The sequence below is a fragment of the Arxiozyma heterogenica genome (assembly GCF_036370985.1).
Source record: "Arxiozyma heterogenica strain weizmannii chromosome Unknown scaffold_25, whole genome shotgun sequence".
NCBI lineage: Eukaryota > Fungi > Ascomycota > Saccharomycetes > Saccharomycetales > Saccharomycetaceae > Arxiozyma > Arxiozyma heterogenica.
This window is the reverse complement of record NW_027042678.1, coordinates 192153-218294: the sequence shown is the minus strand read 5'-3', so window position 1 is coordinate 218294 and position 26142 is coordinate 192153. Positions and strand designations below refer to the sequence as shown.

The 26142-nt window shown below is 30.8% G+C and overlaps 7 protein-coding genes and 1 non-coding gene across 8 annotated transcripts; 4 read left to right on the top strand and 4 right to left on the bottom strand.

Annotated features, from left to right (window-relative positions):
- Window positions 1–1531: 1531 nt before the first annotated feature.
- On the top strand, window positions 1532–2347 carry MRPL9 (mitochondrial 54S ribosomal protein uL3m MRPL9; the record flags this gene model as incomplete). The annotated part of the gene is made up of 1 exon (XM_064859474.1): window positions 1532–2347. One exon carries the CDS (start codon window positions 1532–1534, stop codon window positions 2345–2347), a length of 816 nt encoding a protein of 271 aa, XP_064713717.1.
- Window positions 2348–2560: 213 nt separating this feature from the next.
- CRM1 (exportin CRM1) lies at window positions 2561–5836 on the bottom strand (the record flags this gene model as incomplete). The annotated part of the gene is made up of 1 exon (XM_064859473.1): window positions 2561–5836. The coding sequence occupies one exon, from the start codon at window positions 5834–5836 to the stop codon at window positions 2561–2563; it is 3276 nt and encodes a 1091-aa protein (XP_064713716.1).
- Window positions 5837–6622: 786 nt separating this feature from the next.
- RMT2 (protein-arginine N5-methyltransferase) lies at window positions 6623–7909 on the top strand (the record flags this gene model as incomplete). The annotated part of the gene is made up of 1 exon (XM_064859472.1): window positions 6623–7909. The coding sequence occupies one exon, from the start codon at window positions 6623–6625 to the stop codon at window positions 7907–7909; it is 1287 nt and encodes a 428-aa protein (XP_064713715.1).
- A 222-nt stretch (window positions 7910–8131) lies between these two features.
- Window positions 8132–13810, bottom strand: SPP41 (Spp41p; the record flags this gene model as incomplete). The annotated part of the gene is made up of 1 exon (XM_064859471.1): window positions 8132–13810. One exon carries the CDS (start codon window positions 13808–13810, stop codon window positions 8132–8134), a length of 5679 nt encoding a protein of 1892 aa, XP_064713714.1.
- Window positions 13811–14563: 753 nt separating this feature from the next.
- Window positions 14564–15913, top strand: STP1 (Stp1p; the record flags this gene model as incomplete). Its single annotated transcript, XM_064859470.1, has 1 exon — window positions 14564–15913. The coding sequence occupies one exon, from the start codon at window positions 14564–14566 to the stop codon at window positions 15911–15913; it is 1350 nt and encodes a 449-aa protein (XP_064713713.1).
- Window positions 15914–16774: 861 nt separating this feature from the next.
- PWA37_002922 (uncharacterized protein) lies at window positions 16775–17245 on the bottom strand (the record flags this gene model as incomplete). Its single annotated transcript, XM_064859469.1, has 1 exon — window positions 16775–17245. One exon carries the CDS (start codon window positions 17243–17245, stop codon window positions 16775–16777), a length of 471 nt encoding a protein of 156 aa, XP_064713712.1.
- Window positions 17246–18579: 1334 nt separating this feature from the next.
- On the top strand, window positions 18580–22440 carry VPS8 (CORVET complex membrane-binding subunit VPS8; the record flags this gene model as incomplete). The annotated part of the gene is made up of 1 exon (XM_064859468.1): window positions 18580–22440. The coding sequence occupies one exon, from the start codon at window positions 18580–18582 to the stop codon at window positions 22438–22440; it is 3861 nt and encodes a 1286-aa protein (XP_064713711.1).
- Window positions 22441–24043: 1603 nt separating this feature from the next.
- PWA37_002920 lies at window positions 24044–24140 on the bottom strand. Its single transcript has one exon. It is a non-coding gene; the product is annotated as a tRNA-Phe (tRNA).
- Window positions 24141–26142: the final 2002 nt, after the last annotated feature.

Below are 26142 nucleotides of genomic sequence, written 5' to 3'. Positions count from 1 at the left end.
ATCTAGCCTGGACAGCTAGATATAATCACCAGACCGCAACTTAAACATACTGGATAAGTAAACACAGTACTGGTCATTGCCCCTTCCTACACTCCCATTAGAAGTAAAATAAAAATTTAAATAATAAAAATAAAAAAAAAACCAGGTAAACCCTCTCTATTCTGGCTACAACCCTAACAGAAACCCTGGTTAAACTTGTCACATGACTTCCACGTGATCCACACATTCTCTTTTCTTTTCTTTTTTTTCTTTTCTTTTTATTTTCTTTTATTTTTAAAAAATTTCCTTACTCAAAGACACTGGAAAAACATATATAAACAACACAAGAATTACAAAAATATACGGAAGGCAAAAAAAAAGAGGAATTCCCACAGCTTATTTTTTGCACTGGCTTGCCAGTTTTCTTTTGGGGAGTAGATGGAGAGACCAGTATGGGCGGTGGACCCTGAGATCAATGATTGTGTTCTTTAGCAGAAAGCAAAAGAAAAAGAACACTACCTTTTTCAGAATATAGTCTTTGCCTTTTACCAAGACTATCCATTCATTGTCTCGATAACACTGTATACATGCTTTTGTGTACAGAGTAAAGGAGTCCATTTTTCGTCCTATCATTTTTTGGAAAACCATTTTTTTTTATGTATATATTTTCCTATCTTTTTTTTCTTTTTTATAATAAAGTATTTAAGCCTGATGGGGTATAGTTGTGAGGTCACAACTAGACTTTATTATATTTAAAGGAAATAGACAACATGTTATATATATGTATGTATATATATATTCAATCCTATAGAGAAATGGGTGCTTTATAACTTAATGCGCATCTTTAACTTTGTCTGCCCTACCTTCTGCCAGGCGTCTATAGAGCACTGTTGGGTTCTTTTTGTACAAAGGGAAAGGAACTCTTTTCAATTTTCTTGTTGAGGCAAAACTTTCCTGTAGCCCTTTTTTTCTGTGTTGGAATATATGGCCGGAGAAAAGCGGAGATAGCAGAGAAGAGCAAAAAAAAAAACAAAAAAAAATTTATCCCCCGTTGCTTCCGCCAAAGCCGCTGGAGCGGATTTTGCGTTTCAAGACGGCTTTTCTAGACTCCTTTCCGCCTAAATCCCGTCGTATTTCCCTCTTTTCTCCCGCTCTATCACTAATTTTCTCCTCTTCCCCCTTTTCAAATGAAAAAAACCCAGGGCTAAGAAAATAAAATAAATAAAAAAAAGATAAAGCTGTAGAGTTGAAGATTAGAGGATTAGAGACAAAGTGAAAGTTGAAAGCGAAAGAAAGAAAGTAGAAAGTCTACTGAAATCGTATTATTTTTCTTTTCTTCTTTATTTATTTACTTATTTTATTTTATTTTATTTTATTTTGTTTTGTTTTGTTTTGTTTTGTTTTGTTTTGTTTTATGTTTCTATAAGATAGGTAAAAACATATATACACATACATGTACATATTTTTGACGTGTCTCTTTCCCCATTGTTGAATCTAACTATCATTCCAAACCTCACGCAAAGAACCCTCTCTTTCCCACCAACATTTATCAATGTTGAAACAATTATTTAGAACGTATATCACAAGACCAAAACTGGTCGCACCATCCACCATATCGCCCTCAATAAGCCCTGATTTGCTAAAATCAACCTCTAATTCCATAGCGTCCAAACAGAACAATGTGTCCCAAAGATTATCCAACAAATGGTTGCCCCACAGGACAGGTGTCATTGGTAAAAAATTAGGCATGTCTCCCTTCTTCGACCTTGAGACAGGCCACAGGATAGCATGCACCGTTGTAGAATTGAATAACGTGGAAGTCCTTTTGCATAGAACCCCCGAGGTTAATGGGTATTGGGCTTTACAAGTCGGGTATGGTAACTTAGATAACCCGTTGAGAGAGACGCGACAAATGCTGGGACATTTCGCTAAAATCGGTGTCAATCCAAAGGAAAAAGTCTGTGAGTTCCAGTTCGCTGACTCAAATGGACTACTGCCTGTGGGGACTCTTTTGAAACCCTCCTTTTTCAAATTAAACCAATTTGTGGATTGTCAATCTGTCTCCAAGGGTAAAGGTTTTGCTGGTGTTATGAAACGTCACAATTTTAAAGGCCAACCTGCATCACACGGTAACTCTTTGACCCATAGACATGGTGGATCATACGGTCAGCATCAAGATCCAGGTAGGATCTTGCCTGGTAAGAAAATGCCCGGTAGAATGGGTGGTCACAATGTCACTCTGCAGAACCTACAAGTTATGAAAATCGATGACGTTAATAGTGTATTGTGGATTAAAGGTGCTATCCCTGGTCCAAAGGGTTCCTTTGTTAAAATACAGGATTCCTTTAAACGACCACCAACCTTATAACCATTATTTCTACTCATTCTCTTTCTCCCTCCCCTACACACACATATATATATATATATAGCGTTGCCTCTACAATGATACTTGTACATAATATAAAGTCTCAAAAAAAAGTTTTTTTTTTTACTATTATATATATATCTATATATTATATATATATATATATATCAATATACTTTTTTTTCTTTTTACCTGATTTTTCAACTATAATAGTTTTTAATCATCTATTTCAGATGGTTTCAATAACCCACCAACTTTGGCTGCTTGTTCTTTTTGAATCCTATTCTGTTCGTTTAATTCATTTTCTCTTTCCTCTGCAAACAAATAATCTGTTGGATCACCACCATATTCTTTAATTTGTACCAAGAAATCTCTTAATATACCACTGAACTTTATCGAATCCCTATATTGTTTAGTCAATGCATTTAAGAAATTAGTGATCTGTTCTGCTGTCAAATGTGGGAACGCATTGGCTAACATATTCGATAGATATTGATTCAAGAAAATTTGGTTCGATGTACCCTCTGGTGCATCACCGTTTTTATAAACTGGTACTTGGATCTTATTATCGTATATCAATGAAATTAATCTCATCAATAATAATGATTGTTTAGAGAACCCAGATTTATGATCACTATCGGTTAAAACATAGAACGTTTCACTTATAAATAAGAAATAGTAGTTTTGATAGAAATTGTTGGCAAATTGCACACTTGTTTCATCCCCACTGTTATTCATCATCTCAATGTTTTTAATTAATTGTAATGCAATTGAAAGACCATTGACCTCAATATCTCTATTATTATGTTTAAAGGCCCAACAGATAGAATCAATAAACAATTTGAATGCTGCAGGTGGTAACTCCAGAAATGATCTAAATGATTTTTCATTAATCACCTTTAGCAATTTATAAAACTCAACTCTATGTTCTGGATATTCTGTGAAATCGTTGGTTATCATATTTAACGTGCATTCGAAGACACTTTGTAAGATTAATATGACACCCTGTGGAATCATATGACCAACTTTACTAACTACAGTAGTCATACAATTTAACACTTCTGCATCTCTTGCATCTGGGACATTGTTCATATAATCTTCTAACACTGCATTTAACAAAGGTTCCACTAACACTTTAACTATATCATCTAAATTCTTAGCATTGTTAATATAAATTTCAATTAATTTTAGCACTTCTTTTTTAATCGTTCTTAGACCACGTACTTTTGGAGTTTTTGTAGCAATTAATCCTTCTGTGGCTACTTGATTTGAAATCATTGAGGACACCGCACGATACAATTGTAACATATTATAATAGATATGACCTAATTGGGAATAAAAATCTGCACCCATCGATGTACAGACAGCAACATTAGTTTTTATGATGTTGGCAATAATTTTAACAGTCTCTGAATCTAACAATAACGATGGATTGGCGGTAGATTGTTCTACAATAGCATCCCATGCCATATTGGGTAATTGCATCAAATCACCCAACAATCTAATTTTTTCAGCTTGGTTTCTCTCCTCAGATATGATTATACCACATGCTCTATAGAAAGTATGGACTTGTTGTGGTTGTAAATCACTTGTAGTCTTCTGAATATCTTTGATAATGGTTTGAATGAATGGTTCGGATTCACGTGGTTGTTGGATAACAAAGTGGTACTTACATTTTTGAACAATCTTTATAAAAGTATCACATGCCATATCTTGGACACCCTCATGGGTTTCATGCATAAATTCAAATAGTTTTAACACAACAGTTCTCAAAAAATTCCAATGTGCTCTTAGGAATCTTGGATATTGACCCACAACATACATAATATCTGATGCCACCACAGCTTTATTATCTTTGCCCCTTTTCTTTTCAGTCAAGGCCAAAAGATCCTTAATCACAGTAACCACGAATCTTTTTTCAGTGTCCTCACTCATAGTACCTGAGATAGACCCAATGGCCCATGACAGGGTATTAATGTTATGCCAGGACCATTCAGAACCATCGATCTGCCTAGCTAATTTGTTAATCATGATTTGTTCAGTATCAACAACATTCAAATGGGTCAAATAGACTAGCACCTCTCTTTCAGATTTATATAATTGGATTGTATCTGATTCCTTAACAAACTCTCTAACAATCTCACCTTCATCGTTCTCCACAACAAGGACTTCTTCTGGTCTAACCATATTTTCAATAATAACCCATCTTAATTGAGAACAAATATTCTCATATATATGTTTCTTTAATGGGAATCGTTTCATGTACTCTGGGTTCAAAGCACCCGACCCAGTTGATACGGATTGGTTACCTACAGTTAATTGCATCAATGGATTCATTTCATTGACAGGAATCTTTTGAACCTCTTGAAATAAGGAGGAAACGAGGTTATTCCAATAATCCAAAGTGGTTTTGAACAGTTCTCTTTCATCAATCTTTGACAATTGAATTAAGTATTGGTGGGCATTGATCAGCAAATCTCTTAAATTTTCATCACTTTCCAATAAGGATCTATGGTTAGTCAGATATGTAGTCAAAAACATTGCAAAATCTTGTAAGAAGGATTGATCATTACCATTAGCCGAATTGTAAGTAGCTTTCAAGTCTGCATCTATAGGGATGACATTAGTAGAGATCTGTTGTAAAGCGTTTTGGAAATATAGAACAGTTTGAGTGACAATTGAAGGATTGTTGAGTGGTAATTCTAAGTTAGACACTTCTGTTAAACACTTCAAAGTCACGGATCTTGTATTTGAAGAAGAAAGGAACTTGGTACTTAATAGTTGTAATATATTAGTCTCATAAATGTAACGGTATGGGATCCAATGTAGATATCTAAGTAACGACTCCAAAGTGGCCACAATTAAGGTAGAGGATGAATTTGCTTGTTCCAAAACTTGGTAACATAGTTTAAAAATCTGTTCAAATTCTTTAGACATGGATTTTTTCAAATGTAAAGCTTTTGCTTGAGTCATTTGTTCAGCAGAAAAATCAAAGACCTCTTCAGACAACAATTTTAAAATAACCATGTTATTTTCGCATACGTTTAAGGATGAGGTGGAAGACCCGATCAATTCAGGAATAAACTCAGGCCAATTCTGTGGCCATTCCTGCTTAAGGATCTGAACCAAAGTTAAATCCGATTTATTAATTAAATTCTTAGAATTTTCGAAAAGTGCATTATCTTGGCACATTGAAATAATCATACCGACAACAAAGTTTCTGATACCTATTCTTTGTTCATTTGGTAATAGTTTCCATTTCGTAGTGATTAATTTATCAAGGATAGATAGACCGATAAATTTGGTCTGAGGATTTTTAGAAAATTGTAGGATTTGATCCGCACGCTGCCAAGCATCCGGATGCTCCTGAAATTTGGTCAAAATAGTTTGAGCTTCCTTTTGTTGAGCACCTGAACTAGTGTAAAAAGTGCTCACAACCTGATCTAATAAATTGATATCTAAATCTTTAGAGAAATCAAGAATACCTTCCATCTATGTGAGTCTAATCTATAATCAATATTTATATTTGTATTTGTATTTGTGTTTGTATTTATATTAATATTATTATTTATTATCTTATCTTATCTTACAGTAATGGTATAGTATACGGTTAAACGGTATGGGATATATAAAAAAATGGAAAAATGCAAAATTAAAGTTGGCAGAAGAGACTACAAGAATCAACTTACAATAGTAGCACAAATACCACATGATATAAATGGTGATCCCATCAACAAATTAGAACTTCTTGCCCCTCTGTCCTTTTTTTTTCTTACCTCTGCAATTTTTCGATCTGCAAACGCAGGAAAAGAAAATTTTTAAAAACAAAACTAATAGAGAAAAAAACAAATCCGTACACCAATTTTCTTTCGTGGACCAGATTAATTGTATATGGTAGCGCAATAACAAAATAAATGTTTAGGTTTCTAGATGTGACTTATGGGTTTTTTCCGCAAAGATTCCGCCATCGCAAAATCTGTTGGCAAGTGAAAAATTTTTGTTATTGGGAAATATAGAATATACTTATATTGCTATAACGAATGTGTTATAATTTATGTTAAGTGCTCTCAATTACAACTTGTTTAACATGAGATCACGCCATTTCTTTCACTGTCATGAATGTACACGTCTACCAGTCAACAGTCGTATTGAATCTATCCCGTTGAAAAATAAACCAATTTATTTGTTCATTTACTGACTTATTTATTTATTTTTTTAACCCATCTCATCTCATTGCATATCGTTTTCTCTATTCCACTCCTGCACCCCCGTCTACACATGTCTGAATTACATCATTTATTAACATTTCCTAAAAGACCAATCAATGAAAAAAGTTATGTTGTTCCATTAACTGAATTTCTAAAGGCAGGCATCCCTGCCACTTACACATTAGAACAAATAATAGCCTTTGAAAAGAGCAACTCGAACAACAATACCAATGAGAAGGAAGAATCTGATGAAAAGGAAAAGAATGAAGAAATAGAAAATGATGACGATAATAATTCCAATACCACTCCATTGCATATCTTAGCTAGATCGTTGCCTAAAGATTTAACATCAGAAGAAACCGACATCGTGTTGAAATTAATGAACGTGCTGTTTGAATATGGTGCAGGTTGGAATTTCTTAGACTATGAAAATAAAACTGTAGGCGACCTTTTATTATTGAACGGTCAGTCTAAGGATGGCCCCTTATATCAACGTCTTGTGGAGGCAGGTGTCGGTGCAGAATTGCTTCTACGTAAGATTGACGATAATAATATACAGTTTTTAGATGATTATGATATTGAAAAGGAAGAAGGACACTGCCTAGTTGATCACGCAGAAGAAATTGCTAATGATAATACTAGTGACAACTCCAATGAAAATACTGATAATGACGCTACTGCCGGTGATCAAATGACTTATTTAAACACCGAATTGGAATATACAAAAGATTCCCTTGTTACAAAGAATAACAGAGATGGTGTCATGATGGAATGGGAGGATCAAATCATGAAATTAGCTGCTGACACTTTGTTCTCATCTCCTGCTTTAGAGGCTAACAACGATGCCATTGTCTTAAATATTGGGTTTGGTATGGGGATAATAGACACATACATTCAAACTAAAGCACCCAAATTACATTATATATGTGAGGCTCATCCTGATGTATTGGCAAAGATGAGAAAAGATGGTTGGTATGATAAACCAAATGTGGTCATTTTAGAAGGTAGATGGCAAGACACTTTAAATAGACTGTTGGACCAAGGTGATGTCTTCTTTGATGGTATATACTATGACACTTTTAGTGAACATTATCAGGATATGTTGGATCTATATGATGTCATTGTGGGGTTAATCAAGCCTGAGGGGATATTCTCTTTTTTCAATGGACTTGGTGCCGATAGAGAAATATGCTATGATGTTTATAAAAAAATTGTTGAGATAGATGTTGCTACTTATGGAATGAAATGTGAATTCACCACTGTTGATATCACAAAAATTTTACCAAATTGGCAAAATGTTAAAAGATCTTACTATAATTGTAATTATTACTATCATCCATGTATATCATTTATATAATATCTATGCTCTCTTTCACCCTCTTCCAATGCATACAATTTTCTATATATTTTAAAGTATATTTCAAAATTATTATTATTGTTATCACTGTTTCAAATATATATAGAATTGTCCATACATTTTTATTTTCTATATTGGCCTAATTGTTTGTATACATTTGTCTAATTTCAAGTAAACAAACTAATTGAGTTAAAAATAGTTGCGTACAATATATAACCTTCCTTAAATGGCAATCAAACGAGTATCAATATTTGTATCAGGGATAGGGTTGTTGTTACTACTCTCTTTTAAATCATCATTAATATTTTCTGGATTTTTGTTATTCCCAACTGACGAATCTTTACTATTATCACTTATTACAGTATCCTTACTTAATTTAACATTATTTGAAACAGATTCACTAGACTCAGTTATAATACTAGAATCATCAGATCCCTTTATCTCTTGGGTAATTTTTTCAATCTTTCTTTTTTTCCGTTTAGGTTCAACCTCGACTTTAGCTTCTTCAATTAATGAAGCTTCAATTTTATGAGCCAAATCTAATCTATTCAAATTGATAGCAAGCATATTCAATATATCATTATCTGTTATTGTAGCCTTATCCCTTTTTTCAGAATAATTTGGTTTCTGAGCCAAAAATTCGGTAAAACCTGCTTCTTCACATTTCTTCTTGAATGTTGAATCAACCCATTCTAATTTCTCCTTAGTATTTTCAATACCAAATGCCTTTGTGGCACGTTTCCTTAACCTTGCACGTAAATCGTTTATCTTGTTTTGAATGCCATTGGCGTCTCTCCATCTTCTCTTTCTCTCTTTACTTATATCCTTCCTTAAAAGCTCAAATTCTTCATTAGATAAAAATTCTTTCAATTTTTTTTGTAAAATATTCTTTTTCCCAGATATGTTGGAAAAATCAGGTATGTTAAAGTTATATTTCACCTGGAATGTATCTTTTCTTTCTTTGACTTTAGGTGGTTTTATTTTCCTATCAATTGGATTCTTTAGTAACCTTTCAGCAGGTGACATTTTTACTTGAGATGGTGGTACCAATCCGTCAAGGTTTAAAACACTGTTTGGACCTGTTCTTCGTTGTCTCTTTTCTTCTGTTATGAAATCTTGTTGGATTTTAGGAAGCAAATCGGTCAAAGTGGAGGTTATAATACTTGTAATACCAATAGGTAATGCCTCTCCATCCTCTTCATTAGAGTTCTGAAGCTGTTGAACAACCAATGACTGAACCATGGATTCAACTTTAATTGGTGCATTTGGTGCGATAGTTTCATTCGATGTGCTAGGAATATCAATTGGGATTTTTTTCAAACCTGATTCGTTTTCTTGTTTGATTTTAATAATATCCTTTTCTTCTTCTTTATTTTTATGAATTTCATCTATTCCATTTGTTTCTATATCAAAAACCTTTTTTGGAACAATTTTTTCAATATGTTCTATTCCTTCTTTCTCGTCATTATCTTGTGATGAAATTAATTTTGTCATTTCTTGTTGAGATCCTGTATCTTTTTCAGTTTCAATATGTATATTATCAGAAGTTTCATCATTATATTTTGAATCCTTCTTAATAGTAGACTTTTCAATGGTATCCTCATTAGTCTCAGAGTTAACATTTTTTGTAATAGGATGAACTGAAGTTTCAGAGCTATAGTTTATTAAGGTTGTATTAACGTTATTTGTATCTGACTTATCTATATTATTAGCAGTTGACTTTTTATCATTCAGATCGTTTGTGTCCAATAAAGAATTTTTGTCCATTATCACATTAAGTTCCCCATTTTTAGTTTCTTTTTTAACAAGCAAAGAATTATTCTTATCATTTGGTAACACTTCTGCACTACAATGCTGTTCAGCTGTTAAATCATTAATTTTATCTAAAGTAATAGATTGCATTGATCGTTCTTTTAGAGTGTTGTTGTCCACCTTCTTGCTAATAATTGATCCATTATGTTTATTGTCATTTTTATCAGATATTTTTTCATCAGTATTAGTTTCTGCATCTGTTGTATTATAACTGCTGTCTGAATTCTCCAAAATAGATGATTTAGGAAGTAGTGGAGTTTTACAATCATTGATATTCTTAGTAATTTCATTAGATACTTTATCCAAAGTAGTTACTGTTCCAAGATCAGTGACAGAAGATTCTAAAGAAATTTTATCGATATTTGTTTGGATTGGTTTAGTGACATTCAAATCTATTATTGTATTCTTCTCTACCATATCATCTACCTTATTTAAATCACTAGTAGTCTCTCCTATTGTCTTAATATTTTTTATAGGTTTAGCAAAAATAGTTGCCTCGCTAAAATTATTATTATCTGTATTACTTTTATGATCGGGTATTACTATAACTTCAGGGGTCGACTTTTCATCTCTTTTAATTTTTTTTGTCAAAGGAACTAATGGTATTACATTCAATACATTCTTCTTGTTTGTATCTGGATTTTGTACATCTGTAGAATCTAAAGGTCTTTTGTTACGATTAACCGTATTTAGTAATGGTATCATATTAAGATTGTTTGATTTTATGGTAGAAAGTGCAGTTTTATTAACAGCATCTTCGAGCTTTACTTTTGTCAATGATTGTCGTAATTGACGGTTTCTAGCATTTGTTATTACTTGAGCAATAGATTTTTTGGTATGATTAATAATAGTTAAAAGATGTCTGGTAGCTTCTTCTGGTGATGCACCATTGGCTATTCTTTTTTTAGCAGCAGTTTTCAAAGTGTTTATAATCGGATTTAAAATAGTTGGAATCAATTTTTTAGTAACAGCAATAAATGCAGAAGTATCTTGTATGCCAGATGTCTTTTTCTTGTTATGCTTTTTACTGGCGATGCTTCTTCTTGCTACAGGTAATGCAATTGGTGGACACAGTGGTAACATCCACGGTGGATGAAACAAAAACCGTTCCTTATGTACAATAGTTTTAGCTGATGAGTCAAATTTATATATTATTCTATTCTCTAATGCCATGACAATTTCATTAATGGGATAACCAAGAGTACCACTATCCGAAAACAAGTAGTCAAGATAAGACTCTGGAAGATGGATTTTTAATAAAGTTTCCTTAATATCTTGTAAATTTTTTTTATCCAAAACAACATTCAGTCTAATAAAATTGAACAATGGTGCCTTGGTTATTGCTGCAACACCATTCTTACTAGATTTAAGAACCTTTATTTTAGGCTCAACTTCATCAAGAGATTCATTATCTAATTGAGCTCTTAGTTTCATTTCTTCTGGAGTCCATCTTCTATATGGCTTCTTTGGAACACCCTTCTTTGTTAACCTTAAATCAGGTGGATATGGAGGTCCCCTAGCTACTATTTCTGCTAACTCTTTTTGTTCTGCATCGAATTTTGCTTGATCTAGTTCCTTTTGGGCTTTCTTTGCAATCCTTATTTTTTCTTTTTCTTCCTTCAATTTTAAGCGAAGTTCTTTATTCTTCTGTCGACGACGTTTTCTAGCTTCATTTGCAGCTGCGGCTGCAATAAGACTAAATTTCTTCCTAAATACTTCTTCGGGTGATTGTGACTTCATTACCAAACCATTTTTCAATTTAGCAAATCTTTTTTCAATCTCGACATTACGTATGATAATTTCTCTGTTTTTATTGTCAACCCTTCCTTTGGCCTGTGCATTTAATTTTCTCATAGAATTGGTTATATCACTCATAGAATTATTAGCAAGTTTCTTTTGGAAATTATCAATTATAATCGTTTCAAATTTTTTACGTTCTGTTGGTTCAGAGGTTTTCTTTTTTGAACTTTTAGGTTTTCCCTTAGGCTCTTTTGGTTTTTTTACTTTAATTGTTTCTAACTTAGTCGCCTTTTCAGATTTCTTTGTCTTAGCTATTTTTTTTGGTTTTGTCTTTTTTTGCTTTCTTTCACTAATGCTTAGTTCATTATTCGAGCTTGGTTCCTCTTCCTCAGATTTCTTGGATGTTTCATGTTCCTTTTTATCTTTCACTTCTATTAGTTTTTCTGAATCTTGTAACTCTATAGACTTGGGAGATTCTATTTGTATCTCTTGTAATCTTTCCTCTAACCTTGGTTCTTCTTCCTTCTCCTCACTTTCTCTATGTTTAGTTTGAAAGGCAAGCGACATTGCATTTTGCATAATTTGATTCAAATCAAATGGTTCGTCATCATCATTATCTTTTTCTTCTTCTTTATTATCATGTACAGGTTGTATAGCCTTAGTAATAGGAGATAGGTGGTCTATTTTTGTTTGAGTTATCTTTTTTTTATCTTTTGAAGTCCTATTTTCCGAAGTATCCTTTCGTATAGATTTAGAGGAAGAATCTACAGAATGTTTGGATGATTTTTTCTCTCGTTCTTCTCCCTTTCTCTTTGTTTTTGCTTTTGTCTTTGCTTTTTCTTTTTCTTCAATAGGTTCTGCTAAAGATGTTTCAACAACTTGGTTAACAATTTCAGCCAAGACTTTTGAAAATTCGTCATCTTGGAAATCGCTACTCTCTGTTAGCACATTTTGAAGCTCTTTACTTGCAGTCACAGATTTATCTGTCTTCTTTTTCTTTTTCTTTTTTGTCGTAGTAGTGGTGGTCTTCTTTGGTTGGGGGTAAAAAGACGATATGGGTATTTCATAATCTAAATCTTTGTTTGTTTCTGTAGTAGTAGCAGTTTTTGAAGTAGTCGAAACTTTAGACTTGGTAGGCTTTTTGGTAGTCGATTTTGATTTGCTCTTAGATGATGTTTTTTTTGACGTGGTAGATGCTTTCTTAGTCTTTGTGGTAGACACTGAACTGGTTTCGGATGCCATTAACTCCTTCTCAAAAGCTTTTAATGTGGCTTCTACTAAGGCTTGTGTTTCAAAATCATTGGTATCATTATTAACCTCTTGTTTATTAATTTCATTAAAATCATTAGTGGTGTTATTAAGAATATTGAGGTCATTATTACTTTCTAATAAAGTATCACTTTCCATAATACCTCTGATAACATCATCAATCTGTATTAAATGGTCATTATTGACAACTTCATTATTCTGGATATTTTTCTTACTTTCATTCTTTGTGAGTCTTGATTTCTCCTTTTCTTTACTTTTCTTTTTACTCTTTGGTTTTTTCTTTTCTTCTTGTTCACTAGATTCTGCAACGGTTTTTTTACTACTACTACTATTGTGAGATGTTTGTTTTTGTTTATCCTTATCTTTCTTTTTCTTTTTCGAGGTTTTTTTAGTTGGTTTATCCAGAATTTCCACTTGTTTTATACCCTCAAATGTATTATTATTGTCTCTATTATTCTCTATATTATTATTAGGTACATCCTCGTCTATTGTATTATTGCTTATTACCTGAAGTGTTTCTAAGATGGCCCTTCTTAAATTTTCATCATCTTGATCCAATGCATCATCATCAAATTGTGTATCTCCTACATTCTGTTCAATTTTATTATAATTTTCAGCGTGAGCATCACCCTGCTCTTGACCTGGTTCTTCTTCGTATAAACCTCGTTGCAGAAGATGGGCCCATTCATTCTGTTGTTCTTCGTCAATATGAGGCTCGGTGATGACATTTCCTGTCTCATGGTCCTGTTCATTTGTATTGGAATTGGTAGTTGGTTTTATAAGATCTATTGCATTATTTACAACAGAGGTAAAATCAGATGCATTTGGTCCAAAACCTCCTTCATCTATGTCATCATCCATTATATCGGGCAAATCCATATCATGAACATCATGGTTTATGTCAATATCCATATTTGATTCATTAGGATTCTGCTCACTCTCTTTTGTCATATTGTCCGAATCACCAATGGCTGCAGCTGCATCCATGTCATGTTGTTCGTGTGCCTCATTATGGGAAGTTAAAAGATTTCCTATAAGTTCATTAAAATTTAATTCTTCATTGTCCTGATTCTCACTCATTATTCCATCCAATATTATCTGTGCCTATACTATATGTGTATGTGAATGTGTATGTGTATGTGTGTAAATATATAAATGTATATTCTGCCTACCAAAAAAAGGGCACCTTCACAGACATCTGATTAGTTTCTCTAATAAATTTTGGAAAGTAATAAGAATAATCAACTAACCTTTAATCACTCCAAAATTAATAAGCAACTACTACTTACACTAATACTACTATCAGCTATTATAGTAACAATAGTGGTGTTGGTAGTAGTAGTAGTAGTAATAGTAATAATAATAATAATAATACCACCTCTTACATCTAATATTTAATCAATTTCAATGAGCATCAAATAGAAAAAATAAAATAAAATAAAAAAAAAAGCAATTCAATTCTGTACATCCATACACCCGAAAATAATCATATTCAACGAATTTACAAGAAATCATCTCCTACGAAAGTTTAAAATGTTATATTTTATGATAAAAACGCAGTCAAGAAACAGAGTCCAAAACCCAGACACTTGTTATTTGGACAATAAAAATGTTAAGAAAACAAATTTTTTTCTGTTCTGTCTCTTTTTTTTTTTTTTTTTTTTTCTTTTTCTCTTGAAAGATTTTGATCATTATAAAGGTTAGTTTCTGTATATTGTGTGTGACAGACTATATTTCTCTTCACTACAAATGGTTATATGTTTGCATTGGACCTCTAGCTAGATAACACTTCTCGAGGAACTAAAGGGGACAAACATTTTTCATTTGTAAACAATGTTCAAATTAGAATATGAGAATGATCAGGGAGAAGATGATGAACCATATTATTATAATAAAGATAATTGGCGATTGTCGAATTTAAGTACAACACCAACCTACCAAAAAGGGTCTGTTTTGCATACTACCTCGAGATATTATAATGGAACATACGAGTTCCAGTTAGATTTAAACAAAGACAAGAAACACAACAACAATAATGATAGCACCACTGATAGTAGTAGTATTAATAGCACTAGCAATGGCGGTCCATTTATCTGCCACTATTGTGATGCAAAATTTAGGATTCGTGGCTACTTAACTCGTCATATTAAGAAGCATGCTATTGAAAAGGCTTATAGATGTCCCTTCTATAAAGAGGATTCACCAAAGGAATTAAGATGTCATAATTCAGGCGGTTTTAGTCGTAGGGACACATATAAGACTCATTTGAAGACAAGGCATCTGTTATATCCAAATGGTGTTAAGCCAAATGAAAGAAATAGATCTCACGGGCATTGTGCACAATGTGGTGAATATTGTGCATCCGCTAAGAATTGGGTTGAATCACACATTGAGACTGGTCAATGTAAAGGTTTACCACAAAATTATTTGAGAGTGGTGAGACATGAAAGATCCAAGAATGGGAAATTGAAAATGATCAAAACTTCAAATGGGCATTCTAGGTTTATTACTACTGCACAAAGTCTGGTGGATCCAAATATCTTATCAAATAAGGAAGCTTTGGAAGCTATGGCTATTGTTGCACATAAGGCAAATAAAGATAATATTCTATCAAAGTACGGTAATGATAAAATTATTATGGATGTTAAGGATTTTAGTAGTGACAGTGAAGACGAACAAATAGCTTTTTCTCAGTTTGAAACCACAAAATCCACTGATAATATTAATAATGATATCCGAATAATAGACGATAAGAAAAATGATAACTTTAATACTACATTATCCGATCCGTTTTTTTCTACATTCATACCAAATAAAAATTCCACGTCGAGTGATAAATCTAATCCAATAGACAAATTGTTGGAACCATTCGATGAGATACATAAGCAGATCCCTTTAGATATGTCGATTTTTGAGTTTGATCATTTCACTAATGTTGCTAAAACAAAAGCAGCAACAATGACAGCTACTACTACTACTACCACCGCTACTACTAATACTGATAACTATATTGACAACACATCAACGTACCTTATATCTAAATTATCCAACGGATCGCAGTCTAGTCAGTCCAATACACCTTCACCAATGACTATTTTGCAACAAGATCTATTGTTAGGTGGTATAACTGATGGAAATAGTATTAATGATACAGAAAACATATATTCTTTGTTGCAAAATTAAACAAAACTTATAAACTAACTTATTGGTTTTCTATTATATAGATGCTTATATATTATATAAAAACCCTGTACTTTCTTCAAGATCCCAGTAAGCGATCTTATACACATTAACTAAAATAAAATAAAAGCAAGAAGGAGAAAAAGAAGAAAAGAAGAGGACTCATACAACCTTGGATCTTTTGAATAGACTGATTTTATTTTACACAAGCATCATCATTGTTCATGTTATTGAAAGATATAAGAATATTCAACATTAGATTGAGCACTACAGTGCTGTATTTTAGATTGACCACCTTTTGTAAACGCAAGGAATCGTATATTAGGGTATAGCTTTGCATAAATTTGCTTGGTTATTTTCCTTACGTACTATATATGTATGTGTGTGTATGAGTAATAAAAATTAGTATATTACATTAATATTTTATTTTCCAACATACATCTTACTTAATAACCAATAAAAATGTAAATAATAGTTTGTATACGAATCTGGTAAAGATCTTGTTAAAAATTGTAACTAAATAGGGATGGTATAGAAAATCTTTGTTAAAGGTATAGAACTAGAAGAACTATCAAAATTAGAATATTATTTTTTGAAATTTTTACAATATCGGATTCTTCTATTAATTTCTTTCTAGTATTTTTATAGAATTTGTGGAGTCATTGTTACCTAACAAGTTTGGCAGTCCTTGATCGTTCAACTGTTTTTACCTGTTTGTGAATTACCTTAAATAGATAAGCAATGATACATATTAAGATTTGGGGTAAGAAAAAATAAGAGACTGACGTATTGAAGAAAACTAATCAATACAAATTTAAAAGTGCTACTTGTTGAAAAGTATTAATACATTAAACCATTTTATCATTAGATGTAAAATAGGGGAGTCGTGATTCTCTGTGAAAACGAGATACAGACCTTTAACATTACCATAATATTATTAAAAAGAAAATAGAGTAAAGAATTTAGCTTTTGAATAACATATGAAGCTACATTATCGTGTATATTTGAAGTATAAATATATAGATTATCTTTTTTAATGGCTATAATAAGTAGGAGTTTTGTCTTAGGTCTTTCTATCCGCAATTTATACTTCGTGAAAATAAAATTGGCACTATTAAACCAATTTGAAGGTGAAATTGGTACTGAATTAAAAGGTATATTTGAAACATAAGTTATTTTATGTAATAATATTGCTACAAATACTATTTGAATCACTACTATCAAAACTGACTTTATATTTGCCAAACTGTTCATTTGCAATAGCACATAATCCAAACAAGTAATTATTATTAGTTGACAATATGTGTTTATTCTTTCTATTAAATATTGAGGCATCAAGATTGAGATTTTGTCGATTTTTTTTCAATTATGAATAGAATAGCCTTCTCTCCAGAAGTAGCATCCAAGACTTTGCAGCTTTTTCTTAGATTTAACCTTTTATTAAGTAGTTATCATAAGTCTAGTGGAGCGTTATAGACCATCTTCAACCAAATTGACTACTCTTTATAAACACACTGAATTATATTATTCAATAAAAATTCATATAATATTACATTTAGTCCGAAAGAAAAATCACTATTAATAAGGCAGCTAGTTTGTTCTTATTCATACTGTTATCAAAATCATTTTGTTGAGAAATTTTCTGGCACGTAAGAAGTACACTTGTGAACCTATTCGATTTGTTTTTCAATCTCCTTCTTTTACACAATTTTGGATTAACAGTTGGATTTGGTAAAATTTCTGACTCTCATATCCTAAGATCTGTTCTTGATATACTTCAATATACTTCTTGTGTAGAGTGATTGATTATTGTTATATAAAAACTTAATTATTGTTTTTTTTAATTTGGTCATTAACAGAATGAATAACTATCAAATAGATTCTCAGGTCTAGTACACCTTTAATACACAAAATTACACTAACAGATTTATTAATTCTTGTTCTTAATCCAATAAAATCATGACTTTATAAATATTTTTTTTCTATCTTGTTTTTATAATAAGAATAAATATGATAATACTCTGAAACTAAGTATTAAAGTTACTAGTATCAGCTAATACAGTAGGAATAGCATTACCACCATATCTTATAAGGATTAAAACCTGTGGTTGCAAAGTTCAGATATAGCGAATACTAGATTGGATAGGCATATATATGCAAAATATTTATGAAAAATAAAGATTATAATCCATAATACCATATTCTTCCGTTTATCATTGAATGTATTTGTACTTTGTAACCATAGTTCCAACTATCTTACTTGTATTTACTTTCTTACTGTACCTTTTATCTCCCTGTTGATTATATGTTTTTATCTATGAAGATTTTCTCAGCCCTTGTGTTTATAAAAATAGAAAAATTGAAAGAAAGTGTCATTTTATGGCATACCAAACTTAAATCAAACAAGATCACCGCGATAAATATGTTTGCAGCCTTAATTGTTAAGTATTGAACTTTACAAGAAGGAAAAGAAACTTCTATTTACTGTTTAGTTGTTATTACGGGTGTTACCTTATCTCATCTTACTAAATTAACAGCTATAATAATTTAAGCTGAAATAGTATACTTTATAGGGTGTTATTCGTTTAATGCTAGAATCAAAGGTGTTTTCACATAACAAATCATTAAATTGTTTTTAAATAGCAAAAAAGAGTGGAAAACAGGTTTCCATGAGTTTAAGTTCTTTATTGTTTAACAACAAAAGCCAGGCTACTGAATCAGATGATCATTATGTTGAAAATCGTGTTATCCCATCAAATGTTAATATTTTTAATATGACAAGTAATTTAGTTTTAGATCCACAAAAATTGATTAATTGGACATCTTTCAACAGAATCTATTCCATAATAAGCGCATATGGTGGACCCTCCTGTATATTACCTACAAATTCATATTTTGTGTTGGGTACAATTAAAGGTGCCCTATTAATTTTCAATTATAAAGAATTTTTGCAGGTCATATTATTACCTCAAACTAAAAAAGAAATTTCACCATCTTTACAACAACAAAATTCTTTAATGAATAGGTTTGTCACTTCGTTGCATTCAAAAGTGGTTGATATTGTCATGTCATATGATGGTACACATTTAGCTGCAAGTTACGAGTCTGGAGATGTATACCTTTGGAATTTAAATTATTCTGCAGATATATATAGCAGTGAACTACATTCTGAATCAACTTTTTCTAATAATGATATTGTAGATGGATTTCAAAGAATTATTAAACCTATTCCTGCCATATTACATATTACGGAACATCAAGGAAAAGAAATCACAGGGATCGATTTCATGCCAAATAGACATACTGGTTTAATCGTTAGTGATACCCATGGGAATGTTCTCTATCATAATGGACATAGAACTGGGTTTTGGAATATGACATATAGTGTTCAAAGAATTTTACATGTGGCACCAAATGAAATTATTTTAAATACATATTTGAAAGGTGATAAATTAGCAATTTTGACCAATAGAAATTTTGGGATTATATCTACACAGAAAAACCATGGTTTTGGAAAAATGGGTTTTAAAGATACAGTTGAATTAGCTCCTATTTCACGCGATATTGTTCTTCAAAATTCTTTGTCTTGGACCGACAATAATCTTGCATACTCTATTAAAAATCGAGTAACAGTATATTCTGAGATTGAAAAATTAAACAAGACTCATAAATTTGTTTGGGACTGCAAAGAACTTATTCTTTCAATTCAATGGATGGCACAAAATTTATTAGGTGTTTTAACTGTGTCTCACCAACTGTTAATTATTAATCCATTTGAAAATTTCAATATTGTAATGAATATAGATCTCCTGACACATGATTTACTAATTCCACCAAATAAACATTTTAAATGGTACAGAAATAAATTATTTCTACTCACTAATTATTCATTCAAGATAGGTAAATTTGTTTCTTGGTCCAGTCTACTTTTGAAAAAGGTACAGAGTGGTGACTACATAGGTTCGTTATCTTTATTAAATCAATTTGTTAGTGAAAAATTTCCTATTCCAACTTTCTTGAACTTATCTACTAACTATGAAGTTAGAAAAACTCAATTAAAGGATCCTTTTAATAATTTAGTATTTGCTGCATTAAAATTTCTCCTGAATAATAATAAAGTAGATTCTATTAAGAGTCTTATATCTATGGCTATTCAGTTACAAATAAAATGGTTCCCTAGAGAAAGTCAGAAAGTAACATCTCAGTTTTTAGATATAACATGGGAAACAATACTTCAACAACCACAAGATATAATAGATCACTTTCAAGAGGTATTTCTAATTACAATACATGAACTAATTAATGGCAACGTCATTAGAAGTCTATCACCAACTCTGTTTCAGGCTATTTTACAGAAATATCCAACATCGATACAAACATTTCTGTTTATGTTAGACAAATCAAGCTGGGATTGTGATCTTTTGATTCGTCTCTGTCAAGAACAACATAATTTAGATATGTTGTTGTATATTTGGAATGTATCTTTTAATGATTATATGTCCCCATTTATTGAGCTTTTGAAATGGATTAGGGATGGGAATTTGGTACACAGTACTGTTTTGGGTGATGTAGAGATGAATTCTGAGGAGAACCTTAATCCTTGTATAATATTTGACTATATTGAAAGTTGTTACAAGGGATTACAATATCCAACCTCATTTGTTGTAGAAGATAAGATACAGATCTATCAGAATCAACAACATATGACTTATGTTCTTTTTAATGGGGTAGATATTGCATGGCCTTTTAACAGTGAGGAAAAATTGAAAACAATCAGGTATAATAGCATTGGAAATGACGATGAACCATCATTTCCATATTTCAAGCTTTTGATGAGATATGATTCTAAAAGGTTCTATGAAATGCTAACAAAAATATTAAAAGACCCATTTTTTAGTGGGTTAAACAATGAGAAAAAGTTAGATAATTATGTGGATAATAATAATTTTTCTGGCCAATTCATTTTGAAGATTACAAAGCAAAGTGTATTAGATATTTTGCTTAATGTATTAGAAGAAGAGAAAATATCATTAAATGAATATTCAAAGTATTATACAGTGTCATTTATTATTTATTATTTAAATCAATATTTCCAAAATTTACATATTAATAACACAGAATTAGATGCAATTATGAATATAGTTTCTAGTTTTCCTGATACATTAGGTTTGGACCAAGAATCAATTGAATATTTAATAATAGACATGATAAAAATATACATACCAACTGATTCATATCATTTGATAACACAGTGGAAAGCTAGAAATTTTCAAAAAGTACTATATTTTTTTTATAAGAGAAGTCATAAATACCTTGAAATCATAAAAATGGTGTTAGATAAAGAAAATAAAAATTTCTCAGAAGATATTGATCTATCTCTTGTTATTGAGGATGCATGTTGTGATACGGAAAAGAAGACTGCTGATTTTATTAGTATGAAAGCATTGATCAAAGAGAATTTCAAGTCAATACTTGAGATGACAACAACAGAAAATATTGTTAATATTATACAAAAAATTGATCCAACACTGCATTTGTTGATTAAGTACATATCAGTTCCGGATACATTGAAATTGGATTATCTTGAATATTATTTTATAAATGTTAGGGATATGAAATACCAAAATACAGAATTGAAAAGGTATTATATTAATTTGTCATGTCAACTTAGGAAAGGTCAATGTCTGACTAACTGGGTAAGAGATAAGGGATTAATACTGTTGGGTGACAATGAATTACTAGAAGAACTTCAGAAAGTCAACAACTATGATGCCATTTGCGCAATCTACCGTCACATGGGGAAATTTTCTGAAGAATTTTTGTGTATTGTTAAATGTGTCAACAAGCTTTTTCAAGAAAGGGGTGATGTGAATATTGATTCCTTGAATAATTATGTTTCTTCTGGTATTGAATCCATTTTGTCAATGAAAGGTGACAGAGTAAAATATTGGATCACATTAGTATCTACTATTATGAAAGAATTCAGTCGAAACAGGGAAAAAATTAGTAGAAATCCAGAATGTAATAAAACATTAAATAAATTATTTTTTCAGATGATAGCTATTGAAGGAAAAATCGACAACAATTTATATGAGATTATGACAGGTATACTTAATGACTGTGGTATCATAATGACAAAAACAAATGATGTAGAAAAATTATTTGTTCAGATTTTTACATCATATAGGCTTGAAGAAGCTATTTCAAAGACATTATTAAAAATTATTCAAGAATCATTCTTTGGAATGGTCAATAATTATCAGAAGAAATTAAAAGAAGGATGGGCGATACATAATTCGGAGTGCGAAATATGTGGTAAGGCATTATGGGGTGTTGGATTAGATCCTGATATATTTCTTCAATGGGAATTCAGGCAGAAAATGCAAAAATCAATAGAGAATCGATCTTTAAATGATATAATGGTTGTTTTTAAGTGTTGTCATGGATTCCATAAAAAGTGTTTGAACAATTTAGGACAAAAAGATGATGATTATAAATGCCTTTTGTGTTTGGCGAACAATGAAAGATGAAAGAATAAATAAAAAAATGATAATATACATATATATTTTTATATGTTCTCATGACTTTTTTATATAGGTTTTTATAATTTTTAAAATATAGACCAGTTATTAGATTTCCAGCATTTTTTATCCTATCTGGGTTGAAGATATGATTTAAAAGAGTCTGGTTTTTTATTAAAATAATTTTGTAGGGCTCCTCAAGGATAGAATATCTTTAAGTTTTCTTAAGAAAGAAAATGTGACATAATGGCCATAAAAATGTGTTAGGAAACTATACATATGCGACACATGTAGACAACGCTAGTAGTATTAATAATGTACAAGCAATTAAGAAAATATTCTGTTGTAAGTTTTGGTATTAACCTTTCTTGTCTTTATGTAGGGAGAAATGATAGATTAGATCTGAGTCTAACTATTTTTTTACAATAGTAGAATGTCAAGACACCATAATTCTAAAATATGGACATTTACCTAGTATGACTTATAAAAATATATGTATTTTTAATATTCGGAGATTGTGGTTAAATATTTTTGTACATATATTTTAGTATTCTCTGAAAAAGCTCAACGTAACAGCTGAACTGATATAATGTTAGAATAAAATTTTTGTTTTGAGTCTAGCTTTACTTTTTCCAAAAATTATTTTTACATCATGTGTCATAAATTTTTCCTAACTGTATGCTTTAAATATTACATAAATATATATCTATCTTTTTTTCTCTTATATACCACTTTTACGCTTTCTTCTTGAAATTCTTCTTGTTTATTCTTATTTATTGTTTAGTATTAACAATTCTCTACGTGTGTTTACATAAAACTATCAAAAATACATTGTATTAGGATTCCTTATGCAACAACAGTTGAAAATTATTGTCTACATGTATTGGATAAACTGGATGTGTTTTCGATTTTGTTTTATAATTCTTCTGTAGTTAATACTATACAAAATTGAAGTAAAATTATGGAAATAATAATCTACAAAATAGTGTAAATAAAATAAAAATACGATATAAGGCAACTGTTACCTTTATATACACGGATATAAAATAGCTTTCTTTTACAAACAACAAAAAGTAGCCAAATAGTCACATCAATGTTTACTAATATCCAAATAATAAATATTTCAATATTCTACCGTTTGGTATCTACTAAAAAAAATTATCGTTCAATCTATTTTATTTTAAAATATTTTATATCAGTAGTCTAAAAATATACAAAATATAATAACTAAAATAAACAGTTATTATACAATCAATCATTCTACCTTCCATTATTCTGTTTAGGACATTGGTTGGTCTTTCCATCCAGTAGCTTTCCCAAAGATACTATTATTGTGACATATGAAATCCAGAGGTCACTATAAATGATCTTGTGGACTCCTTGGTCAACGACTACACTCTTGTTTTTCGTGTTTACCTTATTTATATAACTATGTTTGTCTGTATATCTGTGTATATTAGTTTATTCTTTATGTAAAGTGTAGTTTATATGTCATATATAGACAATAAATCAAGCAATATTTATCTATTTTAGCGTCTAGAAGAGTATATCTCTCGTAATTGGGTTTTCATCTATTACATTTTTACATTACTACAAATTTTTCAAAAAAACAATGCGAATTCTGTGGATCGAACACAGGACCTCCAGATAACGGTAACTAAAGTTTCAAATCTTCAGTCTGGCGCTCTCCCAACTGAGCTAAATCCGCAGCTTGTTGTCGTTGGTGTTGTGGAATAGAATAGTTATAACCATCAAGATTACATAAGATCCTGAATGAATCTAGAACCAATTAGTGTATTAATAAGCCATACATGTGCTACAACATTAGATGCTGCATAATAAAAAGATTGGATTACATAAGATCTTGGCAAATCTAGAATTTACCTATTGTTTTATTAAGTCCCACGTGTATTACTAATCACCATGATTAGAGAATTGGGATGCAGTTCTAATCCAGTAGTGCACCTAAATTAATATAATAAATTTTAGGGTTTGAATCAGTCAAGTCATTAATGTAGTAATCTGAATAATCGATCGAGCTCCAGAAAACATATAAAAGGACAACGTTTTCAGGAGATAAAAGATCATCTTCCATAATCGTTTCTTGTAAATAATTTATATATTATGTATAAACAAAATAGAACAAGCAAGTAACAAGTCAAGTAACTTCGAATAAGTACATTAGCTCGATATAAGCCGCTTAATATATAAGACCGTTTTAGTAATTATACTATCGACTATAGTTGATTACTGTCTCGATTATTTGAATTACTATTAATATTATTTGCGCTTCCCTGGAATACACAAAGAACTTCACCACACCATACTACAACAGTTGGTGTTTTAGAATAGGATAATAATTACCATGATTAGAGAATTGAGGTGCAGTTCTAATCCACTAGTACACCTAGATTAATATAATAAATTTTAGGGTTTGAATCAGTCAGATCATTAATGTACTAATCTGAATAATTGCTCGAGCTCCAGAAAACATATAAAAGGACAACGTTTTCTGGAGATAAAAGATCATCTTCCATAACCGTTTTTTGTAAATAATCTATATATTGTATATAAACATAAATAGAAAAACAAGCAATAATCCTTAATTTTCCTATATGTAACGTTCTTATATATTTGTTATTGCCCTTACTATTCGTTCAATAGTCCTGTTAAAGAATTAGTCCTAAGTCCAAACTATAACATTGGTGCTGCAATATGATGTGGTTGGAGTTTGGAGTCCTTAGCGTCCATAGTAATAGTAGACATCATTAAGTTATAGATGCATGTTTTGTTTTGTACTAAATACATGTACGTACTTATTATATAGTGTATACAGTATAAATTCTTTTATTTACTTTGATTCTTCTTTTAAGATTTTCATTTCTCTTCAAATCTGTGAAAAACATATTTGGTGAAAAATAAAATGGTTTCCCATATATTATGGTACATCCGTACACCACATAATATACAGAAAAACTAATTAAAATAATTTGTATGGAAATGACAGTAACAAACTCTCATTTTCCAACAGATACAATCGGTAATGCAATTATTAATACGGTCTTATATATTAACATGTTGAGAATGAGCGCCTTTATTCATTGGATATATAGTAAACATTCTCAATATTATATTAAACAGATTTAGTACACAAAATTATAATAAAGTTCTTCACTTTCTTTCTCTATATACAACATAGAAGTAATAATACACAAAGATTATAAATAAGATAAAAATAATGTATGATGAAATCCTTGGCTTTATATATGTTAACATTAAGCCATTTTCCTCTACGAACAGTAAGATATTTAATAAACAAACTCAACAACCCTTGGTGACCTCTCAACAATTATTACTCAACAATTTATCGTTTAGTGTCTGCTAAAATCTTATTGGTCTATCTATTTCATTATAGAACATTTTATTTCAACATAACAGCTATATCGAGCTTATATAATTATGCTATTTGCTTATTGTATTCTGCGTCTGATGTTCGTTCTATATATAATATATATAAATTATGTATAAGAGAGGAGTGACAGAAGATAGTTCCATCTACAGAAAACGTTGTCCTTTTATATGTTTTCTGGAACTCGATCAACTATTCAACTTGATATATTAATGAATTAGTAATCCATATTTTTATTATTAGTTACAATAATATAATCGAAGAACATAGAACATTTAGGACAATAGGTTATGGTGGCGCAG